General features: G+C 44.1%; 2 protein-coding genes across 4 annotated transcripts in view; both read left to right on the forward strand.

Annotated features, from left to right (window-relative positions):
* The window catches only part of RBM45 (RNA binding motif protein 45), a 46,105-nt gene extending 39,185 nt beyond the window's left edge, over positions 1–6,920 (forward strand). The window contains exons 8-10 of one of the 2 annotated variants that reach the window (XM_085893102.1): positions 2,016–2,173; positions 3,396–3,598; positions 6,444–6,920. In XM_085893102.1, coding sequence (XP_085749228.1) covers positions 2,016–2,173; positions 3,396–3,588 — 351 coding nt within the window. In that variant the 3' untranslated portion in view covers positions 3,589–3,598; positions 6,444–6,920. Of the gene's footprint in view, positions 1–2,015; positions 2,174–3,395; positions 3,599–4,257; positions 5,472–6,443 lie in introns of those variants that run through there. The other variant, XM_085893101.1, reaches the window with a different exon arrangement.
* A 3,361-nt stretch (positions 6,921–10,281) lies between these two features.
* LOC147022334 (uncharacterized) lies at positions 10,282–23,372 on the forward strand. Of its 2 annotated transcripts, none has more exons than XM_085893103.1 (3): positions 10,282–12,971; positions 17,039–17,214; positions 20,303–23,372. In XM_085893103.1, exons 1-3 carry the CDS (start codon positions 12,818–12,820, stop codon positions 20,885–20,887), a joined length of 915 nt encoding a protein of 304 aa, XP_085749229.1. In that variant the 5' UTR covers positions 10,282–12,817; the 3' UTR covers positions 20,888–23,372. The 2 variants fall into 2 exon arrangements, with proteins under 2 accessions (XP_085749229.1, XP_085749230.1); XM_085893104.1 differs by lacking the exon at positions 10,282–12,971 and adding an exon at positions 13,000–13,293.
* The last annotated feature ends 400 nt before the right edge of the window (positions 23,373–23,772 follow it).

Genomic DNA, 23,772 nt, shown 5'->3' on the forward strand with positions numbered 1-23,772 from the left:
CAAACACACAATGTCACTCTTTCTGGCCTTCCCTATACTTCTCCTTCAACATTCTCAAAGCAAACATCGCATCAGTGGTGCTCTTTCCTGGCATAAACCCATACTGCTGCTCACAGATTGTCACCTCTCCTCTCAACCGAGCTTCCACTACTCTTTCCCACAACTTCATGGTGTGGCTTAACAACTTTATCCCTCTGTAATTTCCACAGCTCTGCACATCACCCTTATTCTTGAAAATCGGAACCAGCACACTTAATCTCCACTCCTCCGGCATCCTCTCACTTTCCAAGACTTTATTAAACAATCTGGTTAACAACCCCACTGCCATCTCTCCTAAGCACTTCCATGCATCCACTGGTATACCATCTGGGCCAACCGCCTTTCCACTTTTCATCTTCTTCATAGCAGTCCTCACTTCATCCTTACTGATCCACCCCACTTCCAGATTCACTATCTCCACCTCTTCCAACCTTCTCTCTCTCTCATTTTCTTCATTCATCAGCTCCTCAAAGTACTCCGTCCACCTTCTCAACACACTCTCCTCGCTCGTCAGCACATTCCCATTTGCGTCCTTTATCACCCTGACCTGCAGCACATCCTTCCCAGCTCGGTCCCTCTGTCTTGCCAATCGGTATAAATCCTTTTCCCCTTCTTTTGTATCCAACTTCTCATACAGCTCGTCATATGCCTTTTCCTTGGCCTTTGCCACCTCTCTTTTTGCTTTTCGACGCCACTCCTTGTACTCCTGCCGACTTTCTTCATCTCTCTGACTATCCCACTTCTTTTTCGCCAACCCCTTCTTCCTTATACTTTCCTGTACTTCCTCATTCCACCACCAAGTCTCCTTATCTTCCTTCCTCTGTCCAGATGTCACACCAAGTACCTTCCTAGCTATCTCCCTCACAACTTCTGCTGTCGTTGCCCTATCATATATATATATATATATATATATATATATATATATATATATATACATATACATACATATATATATATATATATATATATATATATATATATATATACATATATATATATATATATATATATATACATATATATATATATGTATATATATATATATGTATATGTATATATATATATATATATATATATATATATATATATATATACATATACATACATATATATATATATATATATATATATATATATATATATATATATACATATACATACATATATATATATATATATATTTTTTTTTCATATATACATATATACATATATATACATGTGGGAACAAACACTTGCACAAAAAAAAAGAGTGAAATCTGAGACGATGTGTCAAAATTTCACTGAAAAATGTGTACACTTGACATGGAATGCCCCAGAGGAATTGTCAAATTATATATCTTGTTTGTGGTTTTGTTTTATCTCTTCTGTGCTTCATTCCCAAAGATTCAGGGTGTGGGGATCATCCCAATTTTCTTTGATGTACACAGTATAGCGCCGACTGATGGGAGCCAGTTTTGCAAGTCATTACATATGCTCAAAATGCTGTAAAAAAAAAAAAACGGTGCTGGGGGAGGGAGGATTAAACGGTCCTTTAGGACAGACTCTTTCCAAGTTCTTGTAAATTTATGTTGACATCGTGTATCTAATGCCCTTGTCCTGGAAGTGGAAACTTGGAAGCCCTTCATGGGGTCATTGTTTCAATAGTAAACCAGAGTGGTGTCAAAGCCACCCAATGCTCGCCTGTTTATACATTTATCGTTTTTAAAAGACTAGTCTAATAATATTTTTTTTATAAAGCAATGCAGTGGTCTGATCCAAATAATTTTAAAGCAATACATGTATTTGTATATTGTTATCAGTAAAAAAATAGTGTGGTTGATAAAAATATTAGAAAGGGAATAACTTGCACCAAAAACTTTAACATTTTCATGCTGACGCTGACGCTCACGCCAGGGGTATCGCTATAGCTCTCTGTTCTTCGAACAGGCGAGCTAAAATGAAAACTTATAACGCAGGTATATTCCACTCTTTTACAGCCTCAGTTTTTCGATGCCCCTTTTGAGAATTCATCTTCACCCCCATCTCTACCGCCAAGACAGCCACTGGCTCCACCAGATAGCCCTATGAAGGAGAGGCTTTTCATTGTGTGCTCCAACATTCCACCACCTCTTGATGTTCTCCATGATGTGTTCTGGTGAGCTGTTTTGGTTTGAAAATTTTGCTTTAGTTTGATTTTTCTCTGAAAATAGATTTCGTTTTTAATGGGCACATACTTTCTAAATTCTTGCCTTATGTTTCCTACTACATCTCTAAAAATAGTTTTTTTATCCCCCGCCGCCGCGTGGCGGAAGGGGGATATTGTTGTCACCCAGGGCGTCCGGCTGTCCGTCCGTCCGGGCATCAACATTTATAGCTCTGAGTGCGATAACTCATAAACTGTTCGCCATATCGATTTGAAATTTGGTTCACACATGTACCACCTGAAAAGGAAGAACCCTATTGATTTTGGGCGTGGCTGGATCCAAGATGGCCGACTGGGGCGGCCATCTTGAAAAAATGTTTTTTCGCCATATCGATTTGAAATTTGAGTCACACACACATGTGTGGAAGAACCATATTGATTTTGGACGTGGCTGGATCCAAGATGGCCCACTGGGGCGGCCATCTTGAAAAAATGTTTTTTCGCCATATCGATTTGAAATTTGAGTCACACATGTCCCACCTGAAAAGGAAGAACCATATTGATTTTGGGCGTGGCTGGATCCAAGATGGCCCACTGGGGTGGCCATTTTGAAAAAATGTTTTTCACCATATCGATTTGAAATTTGAGTCACACATGTACCACCTGAAAAGGAAGAACCATATTGATTTTGGGCGTGGCCGGATCCAAGATGGCCGACTGGGGCGGCATCAACATTTATAGCTGTGAGTGCGATAACTCATAAACTGTTCGCCATATCGATTTGAAATTCGGGTCACACATGTACCACCTGAAAAGGAAGAACCCTATTGATTTTGGGCGTGGCTGGATCCAAGATGGCCGACTGGGGTGGCCATCTTGAAAAAAATGTTTTTTGTAATAAATGGAAAACCGCTTATCTGATTTCAATTTTTTTTGGTTACTACGTTCCTCACCCCTGGGGAACTTTTTGAGATGACCAAATGGTGTCTTGTTTCCAATTCACCTCCCTCATTATCTGGAATATTTATGACCTTTTTCATTCAATGGTGGGGGATTCCCCATCTCTGATGGTATATTTGTTTTTTTCCTTCATAAGACTAAATCACCTTGAATTTTTTTTTATTTAAATTTTTGGACCTTTTGCTTTGTGTGCGCACGCATGTTTGTATGTATTTTAATATTTTGATAGCCACGTAATCAACCATGAGCTAACACTTCATCCTTACCCCTGCAGCCGGTTTGGTAACCTCATTGAAATTTACATGCTGTCTAACAAGTGCTATGGCTACGCCAAGTATGCTGATGAGTTGAGTGCCAAAGCTGCTATCGAAGTTTTGAATGGGCAGGAGATTTGTGGCGTCAAATTGAAGGTATTACCAGCTGATCCACCCAAGGATGAGGCAAGAAAGAGACAGCGCACATTCTGAGTGTTGGGCGGTAAGTGTACTTCCATTTTCTTCAAACTCCCATGGCATTAATTTTAATTTATGAAGTGTGGAATATCTTGCTACTGAACATCGTATTCTGCATTACTAGGACATTTATTGAATGGAATAAACATTCGTGTGGCTGGTTTTATTAAACCATTACAATAGAGAGTAACGAACTGTAAATCCTAATACTGTATTTTTTTTATTTTTTAAACTTTTATGAAAATATTTTTCAACCAAGTTCCATTCTGGCACCTCCCCCCACCCCCAAAAGATTATGTTTGCACCAAAGTGAGGGAGAGGTAGGGTGAGATGGTAGCTCTTATCACATGCAGTTTACTTTTTTTTCCAGGCATTTATCACTGCACAGAAGTTGGCTTAATTTTAATGAAGTAATGATATCTTGTAACGTCCAAAGTTTTGACTATCGAGCATTTTCACGCATTCCCTCTGGATGATGGATGTCAAGTTAAGCTTTCCTGTCTTGGACACAGATGAAAAGATTGTGCATGAGCTTTATTTACCTCTGCACTGACACAAGTTTTGCCTGAATTGACGTGTTTTGATAATAGCAATCTGCAGGAAATGACGCCGTATTGTCTCTACCTATCAAGCAAAGCAAACAGAAAAAATAACGACTAATGACGATTGCTTTTGTCTTCGCAGTGAGCACACTTGACTTCTGATGACTTTGACGGTGACAACTGACAACATCTATGATTACGGACATCAACGGTGACTCCTCCGTGAGGGACGCTGACATGACTCCATGTGACCTAGCCCAGCTGGTGTGGACACTTAACACACTGATTAACCACATTGCAATGTGTCTTTCCTCCATGATTTCCAGGAACATGATTGGTTTGGTGTGCAGTTAAATTTTTCTTAAGTCTTTAAAAAAAAAAAAAAAGAACACCTTCGTCTTGAATGTCTTCATCATTAGCTTTTGCTTCTTATTTTGGAAGGATGGAGCAACATTGCATCCATGCCAAAAAAGCAGTCTGCTCCATATACCATTTGCTAATGTCGACATTTGGACAGGTTTAGCTGTAAGAAGTCACTATATTACACGTCAATTTTTTTTCGTGTTTTCAATATGTCAAAAGGTGAGATAGTTAAGCTGACAGCTCGTAAATTTTTGTGCTTTGTTGCTGTGACTACAACTACAAACTTCGGAGGCAAGAAGAAGAAAGAAAACTGCAGGACAACTCACAAAACATATATTTTAACGTGCAAATGATTTGTGTTCAGTCTTGCTGTTAGGTTAACCCATTTACTTTTAGTTCTCCAGCAAGGCATTCCAGAATACGAAATTTGTGACAAATCACCAACCGAGTCCAGAAATTCATGTAGTTTATCACATGCCATCCATGCAACACCCGTGGCCTATTTCCACTGTAAAAACTGATTGAAGTGACGTGTGTTTAGCAGTTTATTCCAATTAGAAATCAGATTATATCATTCATTAATTTGATTATATGTTGGCTTTCCTGGATTATTTTTTTTATCACGTTCAGACAGTAATCGGTCGATGTCAATAGCAATTGGCTATTCAGTAATCTCGATGGTTAGAGGATAGTATACGAATCCACACGTCAAAAGGAATCGCAAATCGATGCATTTTCTGTACCCTGAACATACCGATTTGGTTTGACTGTATGAAGTGAATGCTTTTCACATTGCGATTGACTGTCCTCGGACGAAAATTTCGATTGCCGATAAATGTTGACTTGTGGATTTCTACACTATTCTGTCAAGCAAATATATTTTTTAAATCTCTTAATTTACTTGTTCATTTTCATGTAGAAGTTTCCTTTTTGAGATTCCTGAAATGGATGTAAAATAGAAGGAGCCAAATAAAATTAGGGTTGAAAGTGAAACTATGATGTGAAAAATTTATTTTTGCGAAAAATTCTGGTGAATGACAAATTGTATTGCAAAGTTAAATCCAAATGTTGAGAAAAAAACCTGCATCTTTGGTTTTAAATGTTCAATTTATTTTTTTAATTCTTCAGAGTACTTAAAAAATGTGTTTCTCACTGCCCAGTCCCCTTTTGATGACATCAGACAAGTGTCTGACGAAGATCTTTTACCTGCAAGCAGTTGAGTAACAAATTATGATTTCAATATCGCTTTTTTTCGTTTAGCTCATTCTCGATTTACAATATTTGTTTTTCATCAATAGCACGGACAACTGAAATGCTCATATCAAATTTTGAAACACCGACTGCAGTTTTGCTTGCACTGTCAATCGAGTGGTTTACATAACATATTCTAACGGTGGACCAGAGGTGGACATGTCAAATCTAATACCCGGACGGTCACCAATTGAGTGACAGTTGGTCCTCGAGACTGTTCGCTTGCGGTAGTTCCCACATTTGAAAAGGATTGGGGCTGAGCGTGAACCCCAGGTGAACCCAGGGAAGCGTAAACCCCAGAGTTTGTCCGGCCAACACAACGTGGACCTCTCCTTGCCCAGTGCTCCAAGTGTAGTTTTCAACGTCTCCGTCATTTGGCTTGAGCTGTGGGAGTCCTCGGCTGTACCCAACATTTGACTTGAACGCTCCTGGACTGTCTTGGCTTAACACTCCTCTCACCCCTTGGTTCTGAACTCCCACACTCAACTGCACTGTTCTAGATCAAACTGTTCATTCCCCACTGTTCCAATTGCTCTGTTCCCAAACTGTCGTTCTGCCCGTTTCCTTCCTCCAAGTATCCCTCTATTCTGCTGTTAGTGTTTCCCCATTTTCCCCTGTGCTCTGTTTTTTTTTTTTATCTCCGTCACCGAAGGTGAAGGAGGTTGTTTTCACCCCTCTCTGTCTGTCTGTCTGTCTCTGTCTGTTTGTGTGCAGGCTATCTCAAAAAGTTGTGGACAGATTTGGGCGAAACTTGGAGGACACGTTGGGTGTGTGATTAGGAAGAGTTGGTTCAATTTTGGTGAAGATCAGGATCGGATAATTTTTTTCAGTGATTCTTCACCATTGAGAGACAGGGTTAAACTAATATATAGCACAATATCTCAAAAAGTTGTGGATGGATTCAGATGAAACTTGGTGGACAGGTTGCGTGTGTGACCCTGACAAATTGATTCGATTTTGGTGAAGATCCGAATCTGGATCAAGATACAATAATTATGTAATTCTTAAAGCGATTCTTCACCATTCAGAAATAGGGCCAAAAACGATACATAACATGATATTTCAAAAATTTTGTGGGCCCGATATGTTCTCGTGGATCAAGCATTACATGGCGGAGGTATGCACTCTACCAAGTGCCCTTCTAGTTTGTTTTGTTTTAGCTCTTTCTCAAGCCTCTAGTTTGTAAACAAAATAAAATCTTACCCAGAAAGATGGCCATCACTGGGTCTATTTGCTCACAGAAATGTTATGAAGGTGCCCCAGGCACCTGCTTCAGGTTGTGAGAACGAGATCTTCACCTGGCCAAACGAAGATACAGTGGGATTTTTAACTGGGACAACTGACACAAACTTCCCTTTCAAAAAAATTAAACAGAGCGAAAGGCCAATATAATCGCTCAGACACTTGGTGGAACAAGTCAGTGTCTCACTAACCTCCATATACAGAGTCATGTGGAATAAAATGAGGTTTGTTCATGAATTTGCACTCGGAGATAGATGAGTGGGTGAACGGGGTCAATGGTTCTCAAATTTCACAGAAAAGGGGGATCAGGTTTTTTGAATGCACCTTCTTTACGGATGAGGCATCGTGCCACATTTCTGGCTATATGAATAGCCAGAATACCAGGATCTGGGCCACAGAGAATCCTTATGCAGTCTTCAAAAAACCATTGCCTCATGCAGTATTTGCATGATCAAGAAATCGGTTTGGTGTGCCCTTTCCAGAAGGCCTGTTGTTGGACCAATATTTTTTGAAGACACCGTAAATTCTGATTGGTACATTAATGATATTCCTTGGCAGTTCTTCAAAGAAATAACTGAAGAGAAGAAACAAGAATGGTTTCAGCAAGACTGCAATTGCACACGGAGCACATACAAGTGTGCATACAGTCAGTACAGTTTTTGAAGATTGCAAACTTTCTCATGGTTTATGGCTACCTCGTTCTCCCATCAACCCTTCTGGATATTTATTTGTAGGGAAAGCTCAAAAACAGTCGATGCAAACAATCTCCAAATGATAGAAGGTCTTAAGGCGAACTTTTCAGAGGCTATCCAGGCTGAAGAACTGCAGCGAGTGTTTCAAAACATGTAGATGCATCCAACTTTGCCCACAAATGAATGGGTCGCCTGTCAGAAATCCTTACTATAGTGTGTGTGCGTGTGTGTGTGTGTGTGTGTGTGTGTGTGTGTGTGTGTGTGTGTGTGTGTGTGTGTGTGTGTGTGTGTGTGTGTGTGTGTGTATGTGTGTGTATGTGTGTGTATGTGTGTGTGTCTGTGTGTGTCTCTGTGTGTGTGTGTGTGCGTGTGTGTGTGTGTGTGTGTGTGTGTGTGTATGTGTGTGTGTCTCTCTGTGTGTGTGTGTCTGTGTGTGTGTGTGTGTGTGTGTGTGTGTGTGTGTGTGTGTGTGTGTGTGTGTGTGTGTGTGTGTGTGTGTGTGTGTGTGTGTGTGTGTGTGTGTGTGTGCGCGCGCGACGCTACTCCTGCTACAGTTCTGGGCAGATTACATCCATACTTGCCATATGGGATCAGCATGACCCCAAATAATGTATTGGGGTGTTTTTCTCCCTGCCGGTGGTCTTGGGGTTGGGATGGGATTTGGGGGGGGGCAGGGTGGAGGTGAGAAACGATGCAAATTCTGCTCGTTGCTATAAATTTGCTGCAACTGTTCAATAATTTTCAAAATCAAATCTTGTTTCCTCTGATATGTCTTTATTATATTTGACAATTAATTATTCTCTCTGAAATACTTATCTTTTTATACAAGAGGTGTTAAGTTTCTCCTGCACTTTCTTTTGAAACACCTTTTATTACATTTTGAGAGTATTCACCATGAGAAATGATTCTTCATTGAAGCTGGTATCCCTCAATCTCTATTTGTTCTGTTGCTCGTGTCGGTATACTGTCGATTATGCTTTGCATAATTTGTAATATATTATTACGGCGATCCTCTCAGCCAAACAGCCAAGACATCCCGGACCGGGTCAATGGCATGTTTGCTGTTACGCGAAGTACCTGCTCCCTAGGGAGCCGTCAAGGGGGTCATGTTATTCTATTTATGCCTATTTTACTCCAAGGGGTCCCAGGATTACACACCCAAAAAATGGTTGCGATCGGTTCAGCCGTTTTTGCGGTACCTGGGAACGGACAGACTGTGAATTATAGTAAGAAGATATCAAGCCCAATTTTGGATGTCCCGGTTGTCCAAGCTATGTGCCAGCCATCTCTCCGCAACATGCAACTCAAAATGGTGACGGCAGCAGTTTGGCGCAGCTGAAGGGGGAGAAGTTTAAAATAGACCAAATCCGTTCTTTATTTGACTTATAAAACCGAAGTTTTATTGGTCATGTTGACCCGAAATAAATCTGGAGACAGTGACTTCAAGTGTGTATTTAAGGAACATGGAAACATTTTATACAATTTTATTTACATTAAAATATTCACCCCAGTTATCATACAAGTGGAAGGTCCTTATCAAACTAAGCTTTGACAGACCCGAGGCACACCACAGGAGAAAGACCAGAAGAGGTGACAGGATTGATATACCCGTTGCACCCGGCTTGGACACCACCAAGGTCTGTCCAGAACACACGGCTCTACTTCCCTGCCAGGGGGCCCAGCGCCCACCCATTCTCTTGGGTTATTCCACCTGGAACGCAAACTGGGCATACTACACTTGGCACCCCACTCGACTCCGCTTGGATCCCACATGGCCAACAGCTGAACTGCCCTGGAAAGCCCATGAAGGTTTGTCTCCTTGTATACCTGGTTTGATAAGTACATGCTTTTCCCTCATTGCTCTGGTGATTGCATTATTAATAAATAAATTAGAGGGCTGCGATGGGAGATCACTGATGGTTCCCAGTATAGCAAACTTGGAATAGCTAATTGGTAGCACCAGAAATTCTACCTCATAATGAAAACAAACTCCCCCCCCCCCCAACGGTTCATTATACTTCTTCTTCTTTCGGCTGCTCCCGTTCGGGGTCGCCACAGCGGATCATCCGTATGATCCGCATAGTGATTTGGCACATGTTTTACGCCGGATGCCCTTCCTGACGCAACCCTGGTCGCCTCTTACGACACAGGGATATGGTACACCTATTTTAACCGGGGTATACACTGGCCCAGTATACTGGTACTCATTTCGCCGACCTCGGAAGGATGACAGGCTGAGTCAACCCTCTGGTGTATTAATTCAGTGGCCCAACGGGGCTTTAACTGAGGACCTTTTGGATCCCAAGCCGCTGCCCTAACCACTGCGCCAACACCAGGCTTTATCCCAACGGTTCATTATACTATTGAAATTAAATAATGTAAGATGAATTTTTTTAATAAGGAAAAATTAAATAAACAAGAAATATTTAAATACAGCAGTTGGGAAAATTTTGAAAATTGTTGAATTTTTTTTTTTACAATTGAATATTATATAGCTCTCAGATACAACCTCTCGCTTTGCTGAAGGGAATACGGGGGGGGGGGAGGGGTGCAGGAGGGGTGAGTGAGGGAGTGGGCAGAGTGACGCCTCACCAAACGTTGCTATATATTTTGGGATGGGGGAGAGTCGTGGGAAGGGTTTGGGAGGAGGTAAGTGTGAGGGGAGGAGCTCAACTTGCCTTTGTTAGTGGGACTTGTGAAGAGAGTGGTAGTACAGATTTGAACGAAATAGGTTACGTTAAAACAGCATGTTCATACAGCACGTGGAGACCACCTGAAGATGTCCATGGAAGGTGGGGGGAGGAGAAGGGAAGGTGGCACGAAGGGATGGGAAAGGAAGGTGGCGCGAAGGGATGGGAAAGGAAGGTGGCGCGAAGGGATGGGAAAGGAAGGCGGCGCGAAGGGATGGGAAAGGAAGGCGGCGCGAAGGGATGGGAAAGGAAGGCGGCGCGAAGGGATGGGAAAGGAAGGCGGCGCGAAGGGATGGGAAAGGAAGGCGGCGCGAAGGGATGGGAAAGGAAGGCGGCGCGAAGGGATGGGAAAGGAAGGCGGCGCGAAGGGATGGGAAAGGAAGGCGGCGCGAAGGGATGGGAAAGGAAGGCGGCGCGAAGGGATGGGAAAGGAAGGCGGCGCGAAGGGATGGGAAAGGAAGGCGGCGCGAAGGGATGGGAAAGGAAGGCGGCGCGAAGGGATGGGAAGGGAAGTTACCGGTAAGGGAAGGAAACCAAAGTGAAGGGAAGGGCAATAAAACATGGCCAAATAGCAACATTCTCTTTTTCACCGCCGGTTTCTACATAAACATAACTGAGCAGGAGCATTAAAAACCCACGCTATCTCCCTGCCAAATTCAAAACTAAACTGTCAGTCCTTAACAGAGGGGTAGGGGAGAGAGGAGGGGGAGGGGATTCTGGCAGATGTGACGTCTAGTGTCCAGTTTCATGGCACACACGTTGGTGAATCACCCTTCCTGTGAAACACCGGGATGACAATTTATAGCTGGGTTGGGATTCATACCCAGACGAGAGCTTAGAGCGAGTGTGCGTATCTCTCGGCTGTCCTGCCGTGATGTGGTGAATCATTGCTTTCTACCAACTGAAAACATTTTTTACTCATTGTAATCATCTAATTTATTTTGCCTTCTGAACACTGGAGATGGTAAGCACTCCGTTCAAGCAAGCACTCCAATGAAACGGTTGAAGAAACTATTAAAAACAAAACGTTAAATTTTTCATATGTATCTATCTATGCCGAAATGACGGGTCGTAGAACAAAAGATCGTACAAAAAAGGTAAATGTGATGTTAAATAAAATTGCATATTTTCAGCGAGCAAAGCACCGCCTGATGCACTGTGCGAGACCGCACGGCGAAACGCAGGCGAATGGGCCCTGAACTTTGGTCAAGTCAATCGATATATTCAGTGTGACAGTGTGAATATTGTAGAGTGTCGCCAAATGGTTTAAGCACTCAAGCAAACACTCCATTGAAACGGCTGATAAGGAACGGCTGGCTTGGCAAGCGATTAGTGATTGGATTGGTCATGTAAACCTATGCACCTGAAAACACCCAAGCAATGTCCGAATTGGACAAATGAACACTTTTTTTTTTAAACAATCGGAACTGCTGCTGAAGTCGATAAAGAAGTTTAAATTTTGTATTTCAGCTTAATTTGAGAGATTCTAGAGGTTATGGCATGTGCGGAAATGAAATAAAACCACGAATGCTGGCATCTCTGGGCGTTTATAAGCATGGCAATGTATCCAGCGATTTGTTGGTATGATGATCAGGCATTCAATGCAGTGAGTGAGGAAAGTGAAAAAAAAAAAAAACTTTATCGTTTAGAAATCGTTGCGGCCTTTTCCAAGTTCAGGTATTGTTGAGCAGGCCAAAAAAAAGGCTGAATTAGGACCTCAGCAAGGTGACAAAGCATAACGCTGCCTTGATAAAGGAGGCACACACGCACACGCACACGCACACGCACACGCACACGCACACGCACACGCACACGCACACACACACACACGGAAAAGTATTCGTCAAAAAGCAGGACACCAAGACAACACTTAATGTCTCCCGGGAACCATAATAACGAGCTCCCTTGTCCTTTTCTAACTGTAACATGCAGCACATGGCTGCTGGTTGCATCATTGGCTGAGAGTGCAGCTGTTGCGCTGATGCAGTGCCCTCGATGGGTTTATCGAGCAGGAATTGGTCATTTGTTCATGGTGCCGGCGATAACGCGCCTCGTCTTCATGAAGCACACTGGGATATTTAACATCCACCAACGAATCCCAGGCAGACGAGCCTGTCCGTTTAATGTCCAACCGAGGACCGGCACACATTGATGCCTCGCTATGCTTGTGAGACACCAGGATGGCAGTTTATAGCTTGGTCGGGATTCAAACCGAAACTAGATGGCTCAGAGGTGAGTACGCATCCCTTCAGGCCAGCTCACACAACCGGTTGGCCTTGTAGAAAATTCTGTTAGTGCGGTCATGTAAAGTCGCGTCGGGCCCCGTCGGTCGTTCGGTCTTGCTTGGTTGTGCTTGATATTTGGCCTTTGGTGCAGACGCCCTCACGACGCGACGAGACGAGTGTGCTCCCGCTGAGCCAATCAGAGCGAGCAGCACTGCCTCGCGCTTCCTTCACCAACCAAAATGGAGAACTTCTGGACTGAAGAACGCGAGGATGCGCTGATTCAGCTGTGGCAGAAAAAACCTGCTTTGTACGATATTACGTCCAAAGGTTATTCGAATCGTTTTTCGAAAAATAAGACCCTAAGTGAAATGGCAGAGACTCTCGGAACAACCGGTAAGGAGGAAATGTTATAAAATCGCCGGCGCGGGTTGGTGGATCGATGGCATTGTGTGTTGCCAGCGAAACTGACTGGGGTTGGTGGATCTATGGCATTGTGTGTTGCTAGCGAAACCGACTGGGGTTGGTGGATCTATGGCATTGTGTGTTGCTAACGAAACCGACTGGGGTTGGTGGATCGATGGCATTGTGTGTTGCTAGCGAAACTGGCTGGACAGGGCCGAGCAGGACGCAAATGAACTTGGAACGAACCAGTGAAGTTGGAATCTGAACATGTCCACCATGTACAGTGTGCATGCAACACGGCACAATGTTCGAGGTCGGTCGGCGTGGTGGTGGTGGTGCACGTTGTACGTAGCGAACATGTGAGATTCCGATAAAGTTGGTTATTCTGACGGAACCTTGTGTTGATATGATTAACACAACAGAGCGGGTATAACCTCGCCAAGATGTGAGCACGACGTTGTGGTGGCTTGGGGTCCGCGTCCCCTAAAGGGGGCCCTTTTGGAGTCTTGGATTTCGCTCTAGTGCCCTCTGAGAGTCTAATGACCCCATTGGGCAGATATTGATGGTGGGGGGGGGGGGAGAACATTATCTCCTATTCTAATATTTCAAAAATTCCTTTTATTTATTTATTTTTTGACATGTTGAAGTCAGAACTTGTAACTCGCAAGGCTGCAGAGGGGTGTTTTGGTTTTATTTATTTTTCCTTAAAGAGCCAGAGCCCTGAACCCCCCCCCCCTCCTCCCTCTCGTTCGACTCGGATTCACCCAAATATCCTCATGTCAAGCCAAGTGTATCGCTGCACATGCATGCTTAACTGACTTGGTCGTGTTTCTCGAGTTAAATCAATTATACGCAGGAGGGGGAGGCCATTCGGCCCATGATGCCTGCACCACTCAACATCAGACCGATTATATCCATCAAGACGATGCAATTTCATTGCGGGAATGAGCGGAGGAATGTTGAGGAGACAATGTGTTGTGCTTGGTGATATCCCAAGAGTGCCAAAACAAAAATGAGGAAATATAATTGATTTTAATTATTTTTTTATTTTTTTTGTATACAATGTCGAGGCTCGTATAAGATCGAACACACAGAACGTATGAAGGGAGCAGGAGACAAGAGGGAAGGAAAAAACAGTGGGGTACAGAGACATTAGGAGATCTGGAGAAGGGAGAGGGATGGGCTGGGAACAAGGGGGAAACAAGATGGACACAACAGTGACTTTCAGGAAGGAAAGCAGGGAATTCGAAGGAGGTGGGTTGGGGTTTATTAACGGGGGTAGAAAAGATCGAGGATTTGGGTGTGGGATGATAAGAGGTGGTGGTGAACAGCTGTTTTGAAGGCCTGGAGGGAGGAATGGGATTGAACAGAGTGAGGGAGTTTATTCCAAAGGTGGGAAAAAAGGAATGAAAGAGTGAAAGTGAGCAGTAATTCTTGATTTTGGTAGTTTTACCAGAAGGGAGTTGCTGGCGGACCTTGCGTACCCTGCGGAAATATTGGGGGGGGGGGGGTGGGAGGACAGATCACAGACAGAGCAGGGGGGCAAGGTTAGAGAGGCGATGGTAGAAGACAAAGACCACTGACCTGCCTGCGGTTAGAGAGTGAGATGCCCAAAGACTCAGCTTCATCGTGGGCGATACCAATGATCCGAAATGCCTTGGTTTCCACATTGAAACCGAGAAAGGTGAGAGGCAGGAGCACCAGCCCAGAGGGGAGAGCAGTACTCCATCAGTCTGCAGATGAAAGCTTTGTATGTGGTCAGGAGCTCAGGTGTGCTCAGGAAGGACTCCATATCGTAATATTATTGTTTTATTTTGTTTTTGCACTCCATACAATAATTGACCGTTATTTCTTCAGATCTTTTTTTCTGGGGGGGGGGGGGGAGGGATGGACATTATTGTGTTGATATTTGATCACTAAATTTCTGCCCAACCCTTGTAAAGGGGAGGGGCATCTTAACTTTTTTTTTGAGACCTGAGAAATATTCCAAGACAAAACCATCATCTATTACCTCTGCCACCGAAGGTGGATGGATGTTATGTTTTCACCCCTGTCTGTCTGTGAGCAGGATATCTCAAAAACTTTGGACAGATTCAGAAGTTTGATGGACAGGTTGAGTGAGTGACGAGGACGCATTGATTAGATTTTGGTGAAAATCCGGATACGAGAAATTTTTCAGTGGTTCTTCACCAATGAGAGATGGGGCCAAAAACGATACATAGCATGATATTTCAAAAAGTTGTGGACGGATTCGGACGAAACTTGGTGGATGAGTTGGGTCGGTGACAAGAACAAGCTGATTCGATTTTGGTTGAGGTCCGGATTCAGATCCGGCCTATCAGTGGGATACGAAACGTAAACTACTCAGCCTGGCGGAGGTATGCACTCTCTCGAGTGCTGTTCTCGTTGGCCATTTTATGGCAGTGAAGAACTTGCTGGTTTACCCCTCCGGCTCCCTTTCTTCTTTCTCGTTTCCCTTTTATAAGGGGTGAGGCTGAATGGTACCAAGCTGATTCCCCGCCTCGTCCACAATACACCTCCACTGCTGTCTATCTCCAGCCATCCCTCTCCACTCTCCAACCATCTCCACTTCACTGACATCTCTCCTCACACAATCTTCCCATCTCAGCCACAAGTCGACCTATTTTCCGCCGACCTCGCTTCCTCAACACGTCTCCTTTCTTCGCCATTCTCTCTTCCTCCATCCGTTCAGCCCACCTCAGCTGTCTCTTTACCATTCCTCTCGTTAAACACATCTTAACACCAATCTCCTCCACTCAGCTCATCCATCCTCCCTCTATTGACCCTCTTAAACTCCCACAATACAGTGTATGAGTTGCCTTACAAGTAGCTTCGACGCAAGAGAAGGCCATTAGGCCCATCAAATAATGCGCTATTATTACCGACTCATGATTGTTTGTCTGCGCTTTATCCTTTTAAAATGCCAACAGTCAAGAAAGGAAGCACACACCATTTTAAAAGTCTTTGGGCTGACTCGGTTGGAGTTCGAACCACCGACCTCCCTGATTCGGAGCAGACACACGAACCATTACGCCACCGAGACAATCCTCCTGATCTGGTTGTTTTTGTAAACCTACAGCCTTTCTTGCTGGTTTTCTGTCAGTGCTCCCATCTCCAGACCATATATGTAAGCCAGCATTATGCATGATTCCCAGGATTTTCCCTTTCAATTTCCTTGATATTTTCCTGTCTGCCATTAGTCCCTCCACTTTCCTCCATACATATGCACCCACTTGTATCCTTCTCTGTGCTTCTTCCTCTGAACTACCATTCCTGGGGTCAACGTTATGCCTATATCTCAAAAAATCTTCCCTGACCCCAGTCCATTCAGCCTATTTCCCCCAAATGCACCCATTTATTTCATTGTTTGTCATATCGAAACAAGATGTAATATTTATAAATAAATAACGAGCACTAATATTGTTATTCTTGACATTTGAATGTTAAACACAGAGCGATCAATGATATAGTACTGTTGTACATGTTAATATTTCCTGTCTATTATCAGGGAATAGGTACTGCCCCGATAGAGGGCAGTTGGGAAAATAGTAGTCAAACTAGAACGGCACTCGGTAACGCATACCTTCACCAGGCTGAACAGTTTACGTTTTGTATCCCCCTGACAGGCCGGATTTGGATATGGACCTTAGCCAAAATCTAATCAGCTGGTTCTTGTCCCATCCCCAACTCATCCACCAAGTTTTTTTTTTTTTCCATAATCCGTCCACAGCCTTTTGAAATATCGTGCTATATATTTAGTTTTTGGCCCCATCTAAAATTCTAGTATCAGATTCCGGATCTTTACTAAAATCTTATCAATTGGTCCTTGCAACACATCCAACCTGTCTACCAAGTTCCGTTTGAATGCACCCGTAACTTTTTGATATATCCTGCTCACAGACAAACATAAGGTGGTGGAGGTTACAAGTTTTGAGATCGTGTTTTTATTTGCATGATTTTTTTTGTGTAATGTCAAGCACATGCATGAAAAAAGGAACACTTCTTACAGGATTTAATGTAATATCTCTTATTTGCAGATATAAAAGTCATCAAAAAGATAGCTTCATTGCGTACGCAGTATTCAAGATATGTGAAGCTATCCCCTTCAGGAAGTGCTGCAAGAACGTCAAGGCAAGAGTGGGTACTTAACCATTTGTCATTCCTGGGCCCCCACGTCAAGAAAAGGACTTCAGTCTCAAACATAAATGCAGAGGTGATCTTTTTTCATTATCAATTCAAGTGATCATAAAAGCTTCTTTTTTTTCATAAACAAAAGCTGAAAAGCGGGTCTCCCGGGGTCATCCGACCAAACCCGTGGGAGCGGGTCCCCCTAACAAACGGCAAGGTACTACCGCTCCGGCGGGGGGGGGGAGTCCTAAAACCCCTCGTTTACTCCTCCCTTCTCTCCCTTCCTTATATCAGGTCTGAAAGCGAATCGACCATCTGGATCGAGATCGGTGGCGAACATACATCAATTTCATTGATGGCTGCTGGTCGTCGATTCTCACGGCACATGGCCAGTGGGTCACCGTCGACATGCGCCGATACCTAGGCCGCAGGGTCCACTTCGGAATCAAACACCCTGCCTGGTGACTCATCCGCACCGCAATTCTCACGGGTCATACGCCCGTCACGAGACAGCTCAAGGCGGCTGCTTCCTACACCAGGGAGTGGGTATTTACCCACCCCGGGCAGACTTGTAGGAAGGCGCCACTTAGTTTATTTTGCGGAGATCATGATAACCTAAGGACATCGCCAGATGGTTTGTTGGCATTCTTTTACTTGGGTAGGTCCTTACCAAAAGGGCAACCAGTGGAGAATGAGGCTCTTTGGAAGCACAAGGCAGACCTTCTTCAGGGTTGCATGACTGCACACAGCCTGTTGTCGAATGCATTGACATTTGAACACTGGTGGGCATCGTGTAATGCGATGGCCATTCAGCTGCATCTGTTTGCTCCGACCTCGGTCTCTAACCTGGAGAAATCCAGTGGGCAAGGTAGCCTAGTCATCTTCCTGAATGAGGTGGCGATGCGTGTTGATCTGAGTGCCTCTGCGGAGTGGGAGGGCGAGCCACCAGAAGGTGTATATTTGTCCGATTGGCTAGCCTATGTTCTGGCTGCTGGGATGCATGACCAGCTCCTTTAGCAGCTATACTTTGATGCACCGCCAAAGTTCGGAGCTACACTTTGATGCACCGTCAAAGGCTGAGGTAATCGCACTTCCCGAACAGGACTGGAAAGCCTGTGTCATGATGTAATCCCCAGGAGCCCTTGTAGCCCTCCTGCAAACTTGCCGCATGCAGGTCCTTGCTTCTTTGACAAAGAATCATGGACGATCATGACGGCACAATACGGTCGATGTTTCTGCATACGCTGCCCGGGTCGTCCGTTCGGCGGACTTGACCTCTGCAACGGACCTCCTTCCACTCGACTTTTGTAAGGCCATGTGGTTGGAGGTCACCAAGGGGCTTCATCTACTGGAATGGAAGACTCGTGTCAGAATTCTCGGTCTCCGGTCACAGATGGTAAATTAGCCCGATGGAGAGGAAGCAGTCAGCCAGCGGGGGTTCCTCATGGGTTTCCCTCTATTGGCCGATCCTCAACATCAAACACCTCTGGTGGGCTCAGTCCACTATAATATCTGTGAAACGAGCCAAAGGACACCGAGATGAACACGGTGCATGAGACTCGCAGCCCTTCTGGACATGCGGGGACGACCTGGTCGCGGTTTGGTCTCCAGCGGTGGAGCGAGCCGACACGGAAGTGGTTACCCTTTCGGGTGGTCACTTTTTGGCAGGCAAGCACCTCCGATCAGCACATTACGGGATTTTTCTCGAAGCGGTTTTCTCGCTGCGCTGGGAGCCCATCGCCAATGTGCCAGGCATCCCCTACAGAGTTCACCAGCCCAGATTTTACATCAAACTGGACTGCTTGGAAATGCGAGAGCAAGAGCTGCCCTCGACGGTTTCCCAGCCTGTGGAAGTGTGCCGGCGCGAAGTGTCCTTCAGCCACTGGGTCTGGGCATTCCACCTAAAAGGGCTGGTCAGCACTAGGCACCGACTCGTGGAGCAAAGCAAACACCTTCCCTGATGGGTGGTGCTCCGGCCTGTGGCCTAGTACGTCGCGACGTGACACCCCGAATGCGCTGCCAGAATTGCCGAAGTGCTCCGGATGGTTCACCATCGGCTGGCCTCTTGGGCCAGATCCCATGGTTTACTCCCATATGATCTTCACCAATTGGGCGGCTTTGGGCTCACGCCTCGTGGGGGCCTGGCATCACTAAGGTGTGGACGTATCGCTGGACGTAAAACCAGAAGGGCCTGGACTCTTCGCTCGCCTATGGATCCCGTTGGGAAGCCGATTTGGCTTACGTGTCCCGGCCCTGGCTGGCAGTGGCCTGCGGAGGGTGGAGGTCCATGGTGGAGTCAGACTCCGATGGGTTCCCCCACTCCTATTTTATCACGTGTCTGACCCGCACTCCCTTCGGCAGTTCAGTTCCTCACTTCCCGGAGATCAGATGATCTTGGAGATCGAATGATGACCCGCCAGGCCATTGAATGACGACTAACTACATCCCAATGATGGGTGCAGATCCCGTGAAGCGCTTGTGAATTTTGCCAGGAACTGTTGCAGGGCGTGTCTCCGGACCCATTGGAAGTCGGCGAGGGGAATTGATCCCCAAGCACCGATCCTTTGGGTGTTGGAGCACCTCTGCAGACTGGAGATCCATGCAGTGGTTTGGGCCAGGCCTGAACTAGGTGCCATTGTGTTGAGGGAAAGGGGAGGAGTTCCCTACCCCCATCAGCTTATGGGAATGGGACGGGGGATCGGCTCAGCGCCGCCTTGCGACGGCACTGGGGTGGACCTGATGGTTTGGCGACCAAGTCGACAAAAAACTTTTTAGGTGATCTTTTTTTTTCATTATCAATTAAAATAATAAAATAAGAAGGGTATTGGTCACTCATCTCCCGGGATGGGTGCCGGGTCTGTGATTCCTCGTTCCACTATCTTGGGACTCTTGCAGTGAACATCCATGGAAGATACCACCATCCGCCACCAGGAACTTGTAGTCACTGTCTGCCAACACCTTCAAGACTATGGAGAAGGAATGCTTATAATTAGAGGGTTGACTTCTCTTCATTAAGGGGTGGATGGTGATTTGCTCGCCATCCAAAGTTCCTCGGCAATTTGGGAAATTCCAATGCTCTTTAATCCTTTGGTTACTTCTCCCTACCTTTCCTTTGTTGTTGTTGGGCACCAAAAACAATTGAATAAAATATTGCTACTTTCTTTTTTTTGCAGGAAGGGAGTGAGCAACAAGGAGAAACCTCTGATACAGAAGATAACCCAAGCACATCTGCGAGCAGCAGTTCTATGACTCCAGAAGTTATTCAACTCCAAGACTATGCAGATGAGGAGTTTCACGAGTCCCCTCCGGCCAAGACGACCAAGTCGACAAAAAACTTAACTGGCATTATAAAAGGTGAACGAAAGGTCAAAAATCGGGAAGCTGAAGAGCTGGCTCTTCTGAAAGCTTTAGTGAACTCCCTAACAAAGGAGGACCCTGAGGAAGATGACATTGCAGTCTTCTGCAATCACCTCCAGCGGGAACTGAGGCAGATCAAGAATCCACAGGTTCTGCTGCTTCTCCAGAATCAGATTCAACAGGCTACTTTCCATGTGCGAATGGGCCTGTTCGATGGCAAAGTCGGGCCAGGAAATGTGCCACCTCCTCCTCAGCAGGACCAGCAACCTTTGCAGCCTTCACCTCAGCAGCACCAGCAACCCCAGCAGATACTTCAACACACTCAAAAACAAGAAGTGCAAAAATTCCCCACGTGGAGGGCTGGATGGACCAATCAATGCAAACCGGAATTAGATTATTAAAAGGCATACACAAAAAAAAAACAGATGGTCTCTTGTTAGGATTAGCCAATAAATTGCTTTGGAGGTGTCCATATTTCCAATATAATTGGACGGTACACAGTTACACACTGTTTTTTTAAATTTAAATCATAGTTGTTAATTGTGCTTTTTAAAGAGATTCACTCACTGTCAATAACATTTAGAGGATGTCTATTGGACTAGCAGGCAACTCCATAGGGCCTGATGAGAAACAAGATTTTTTGTTGTTGTTTAGGCAAACCTATAAGCATATAAAATTGATTTTGTGATGCATTCGATTGTCATTGTACAATTCCCACACTTGAAAGGATATAGATGCGCCCTTATATAAGGATCTGTAATTATATTGTAACACTTCACATATAATCTCAACACGACCAAAATTCAGGATCGATACTCACATTCACTCATTCGTTCCTCTTTTTTGCCACCCGTGGAACCAACTTCCACATCCTCTTCAATCTCATACTTCCCCCCCCACGTCTTCATGACAGCTGTTCACCACCATTTGAGATCATCTCCAATCCAAAACCATTATCTTTTTTAGCCTCATTAACCTCAACCTTCTTCCCTTCCCTGATCCCAATCCCTCTTTCTTCCAAATTTCCAGTTTTCCTGACTAAGAGTTTCCTAATGTATCCATCTTGTCTACCCCATGTTTCCTCTCCTGCCCCCCCCCGCCAATTCCTCCCCACACCATTGTTTGCCTCCCTCTGTCTTTGCCTTTGGCTCTGCAGTTGGTGTCCCCCACTCCCCCCATCTCTCTGCTGTTCCTTTTGTCCTGTTGCGTTCTCATCCGTTTAGTGCACTAACTTTTCCACGATCATCAACTATGTATACGAAAAAAAGACACACACACACACACAGTCATGGCCAAAATATTGGCATCCTTGCACTTTTTGGGGGTAATGCACCATTTCTAACAGAAAATTGTTGAAATTTAAAAATCTTTTGGTATCCACATACTGTATATATTTCTTTGGTTTGCAGTGAAACAAAACAAAAAAAATCTGAAAAGAATTATGACATCTTGGCTTATTCCAGACGTAAATCCAAAAATGACCCGGACAATATTATTGGCACCTTTTAGAAGTTTTTTTTTTTTTTGTATACCTTGTCGAAGCTCGTATGAGTTAGAAATTGTTAGAAATAATTCAAGAAAAAATAAGTTGTTTGAAAAAATTATATTTCAAGCAGGTGATTCTCTTTCACTTTGTAATTGAACTCACTTGTGGTGAATTGAGGTGCCTGCAATATAAAAATCACTCATTCAACCAGTTTAAATAGAGAAAAGGAGTCATTCTCCTGTTGTGTGTCACTGTGTGTACCGCAATGAACATGGAGAAAAGAAAGAAAACCAGAGAATTGTCTAAGGAGGTCAGACACAAGATTGTTGCCAAGCATAGACAATCTCAAGGCTACAAGTCCATCTCCAGAGACCTTGATGTTCCTGTGTCCACTGCACGCAATGTTATCAGGAAGTTTAAGACCCATGGCACTGTAGCCAACCTTGGATGTGGCTGCAAGAGAAAACTTGATCGAAGATTACGGCGAAGGATTGTTCGAATGGTGGAGAAAGCACCTCGATCAACTGTCAAACAGATCCAAGCTAACCTTCAGACACAAGATACGACAGTTTCAACTTGCACCATCCGTCGCCAACTCTATGATAAGGGGTTCTATAGTAGGAGGACCCCACTGCTGAGAGAGAGACATAAGAAAGCCTGACAAGTTTGCCAAGACTCACCTGAACAAGCCAAAATCCTTATGGGAGAATGTCCTGTGGACAGATGAGACCAAATTACAGCTTTTTGGAAAAACACATCATCTCTGGGTTTACAGAAAACAAAATGAATCTTTAAAAGAAAAGAACACCTTCCCTACAGTCAACCATGGAGTAGGTTCGGTGATGTTTTGGGGTTGCTGTGCTGCCTTTCGCACTAGGTGCCTTGAATGTGTGCACAGCATCATGAAATCAGGAGATTACCAAAGCATTTTGGAGTGCAATGTTCAACCCAGTGTCAGAAACTCGGTCTCTGTTGAAGGTCATGGGTCTTGCAACAGGACAATGACCCCAAACACACTTTACTTCAAAAAGCACCAGGAATGGTTCAAGAGAAACACTGGACTGTTTTGAAGTGGCCAGCAATGAGTCCAGATCTAAATCCCATTGAACACCTGTGGGGAGATCTGAAAACAGCAGTTGGGAGAAGGCACCCTTCAAATCTGGGAGAACTGGAGCTGTTTTCACAATAAGAGTGGGACAAACTGCTAGTGGAGAGGTGCAGGAAGTGCTCGACTTGTTATTTTTTCCAAAGGCTGTGTTTCCAAATATTAAGTTGAGGGTGTCAATAATTTTTCAATGCCATTTTTTTTATTTTCTTATTTTAAAGCATATATTAAGTTCTGAATTAATAACAAAGGTTCTGTAATATAAACAGTGAAATAAAGAATTGTGGAGACCAAATACTTTTGTCAGTTTCAACTTATTGTTGGAGAAAATTGTGAGTTCTTTGAAAAAAATGCAAGGGTGCCAATATTTTTGGCTACGACTGTATCTGTGTATATATATATATATATATATATATATATATATATATATATATATATATATATATATATATATATATATATAAATAAATATATAAATAAATAAATATATATATATATATATATATATATGTATATATAGCTGTGGATTTCAGAATCGGATCCGAGTAATGCACACAATATCCAAGTTATTTCCATAAATGCATGTTCAGAATAGACCCATCCCCTTGTCTGGTGGGATTCTAACTCTGATGCGTTGGAGAAGGGTAGAGAACAGGTTCCCCTTCTTTCTTATGGGCCAACCTTTTCCTCTTTAC

The sequence above is a fragment of the Eptatretus burgeri genome, chromosome 8, assembly GCF_056783735.1.
Source record: "Eptatretus burgeri isolate ZD-2024b chromosome 8, Ebu_testis_v1, whole genome shotgun sequence".
NCBI classification, from domain to species: domain Eukaryota; kingdom Metazoa; phylum Chordata; class Myxini; order Myxiniformes; family Myxinidae; genus Eptatretus; species Eptatretus burgeri.

Coding starts and splice junctions, on each gene's coding strand:
- LOC147022334 (XM_085893103.1), top strand. CDS start 12,818: ATGGAGAACTTCTGGACTGAAGAACGCGAGGATGCGCTGATTCAGCTG. Junction 12,972..17,038: donor AGAGACTCTCGGAACAACCG/GTAAGGAGGAAA, acceptor TCTTATTTGCAG/ATATAAAAGTCATCAAAAAG. Junction 17,215..20,302: donor TCTCAAACATAAATGCAGAG/GTGATCTTTTTT, acceptor TTTTTTTTGCAG/GAAGGGAGTGAGCAACAAGG.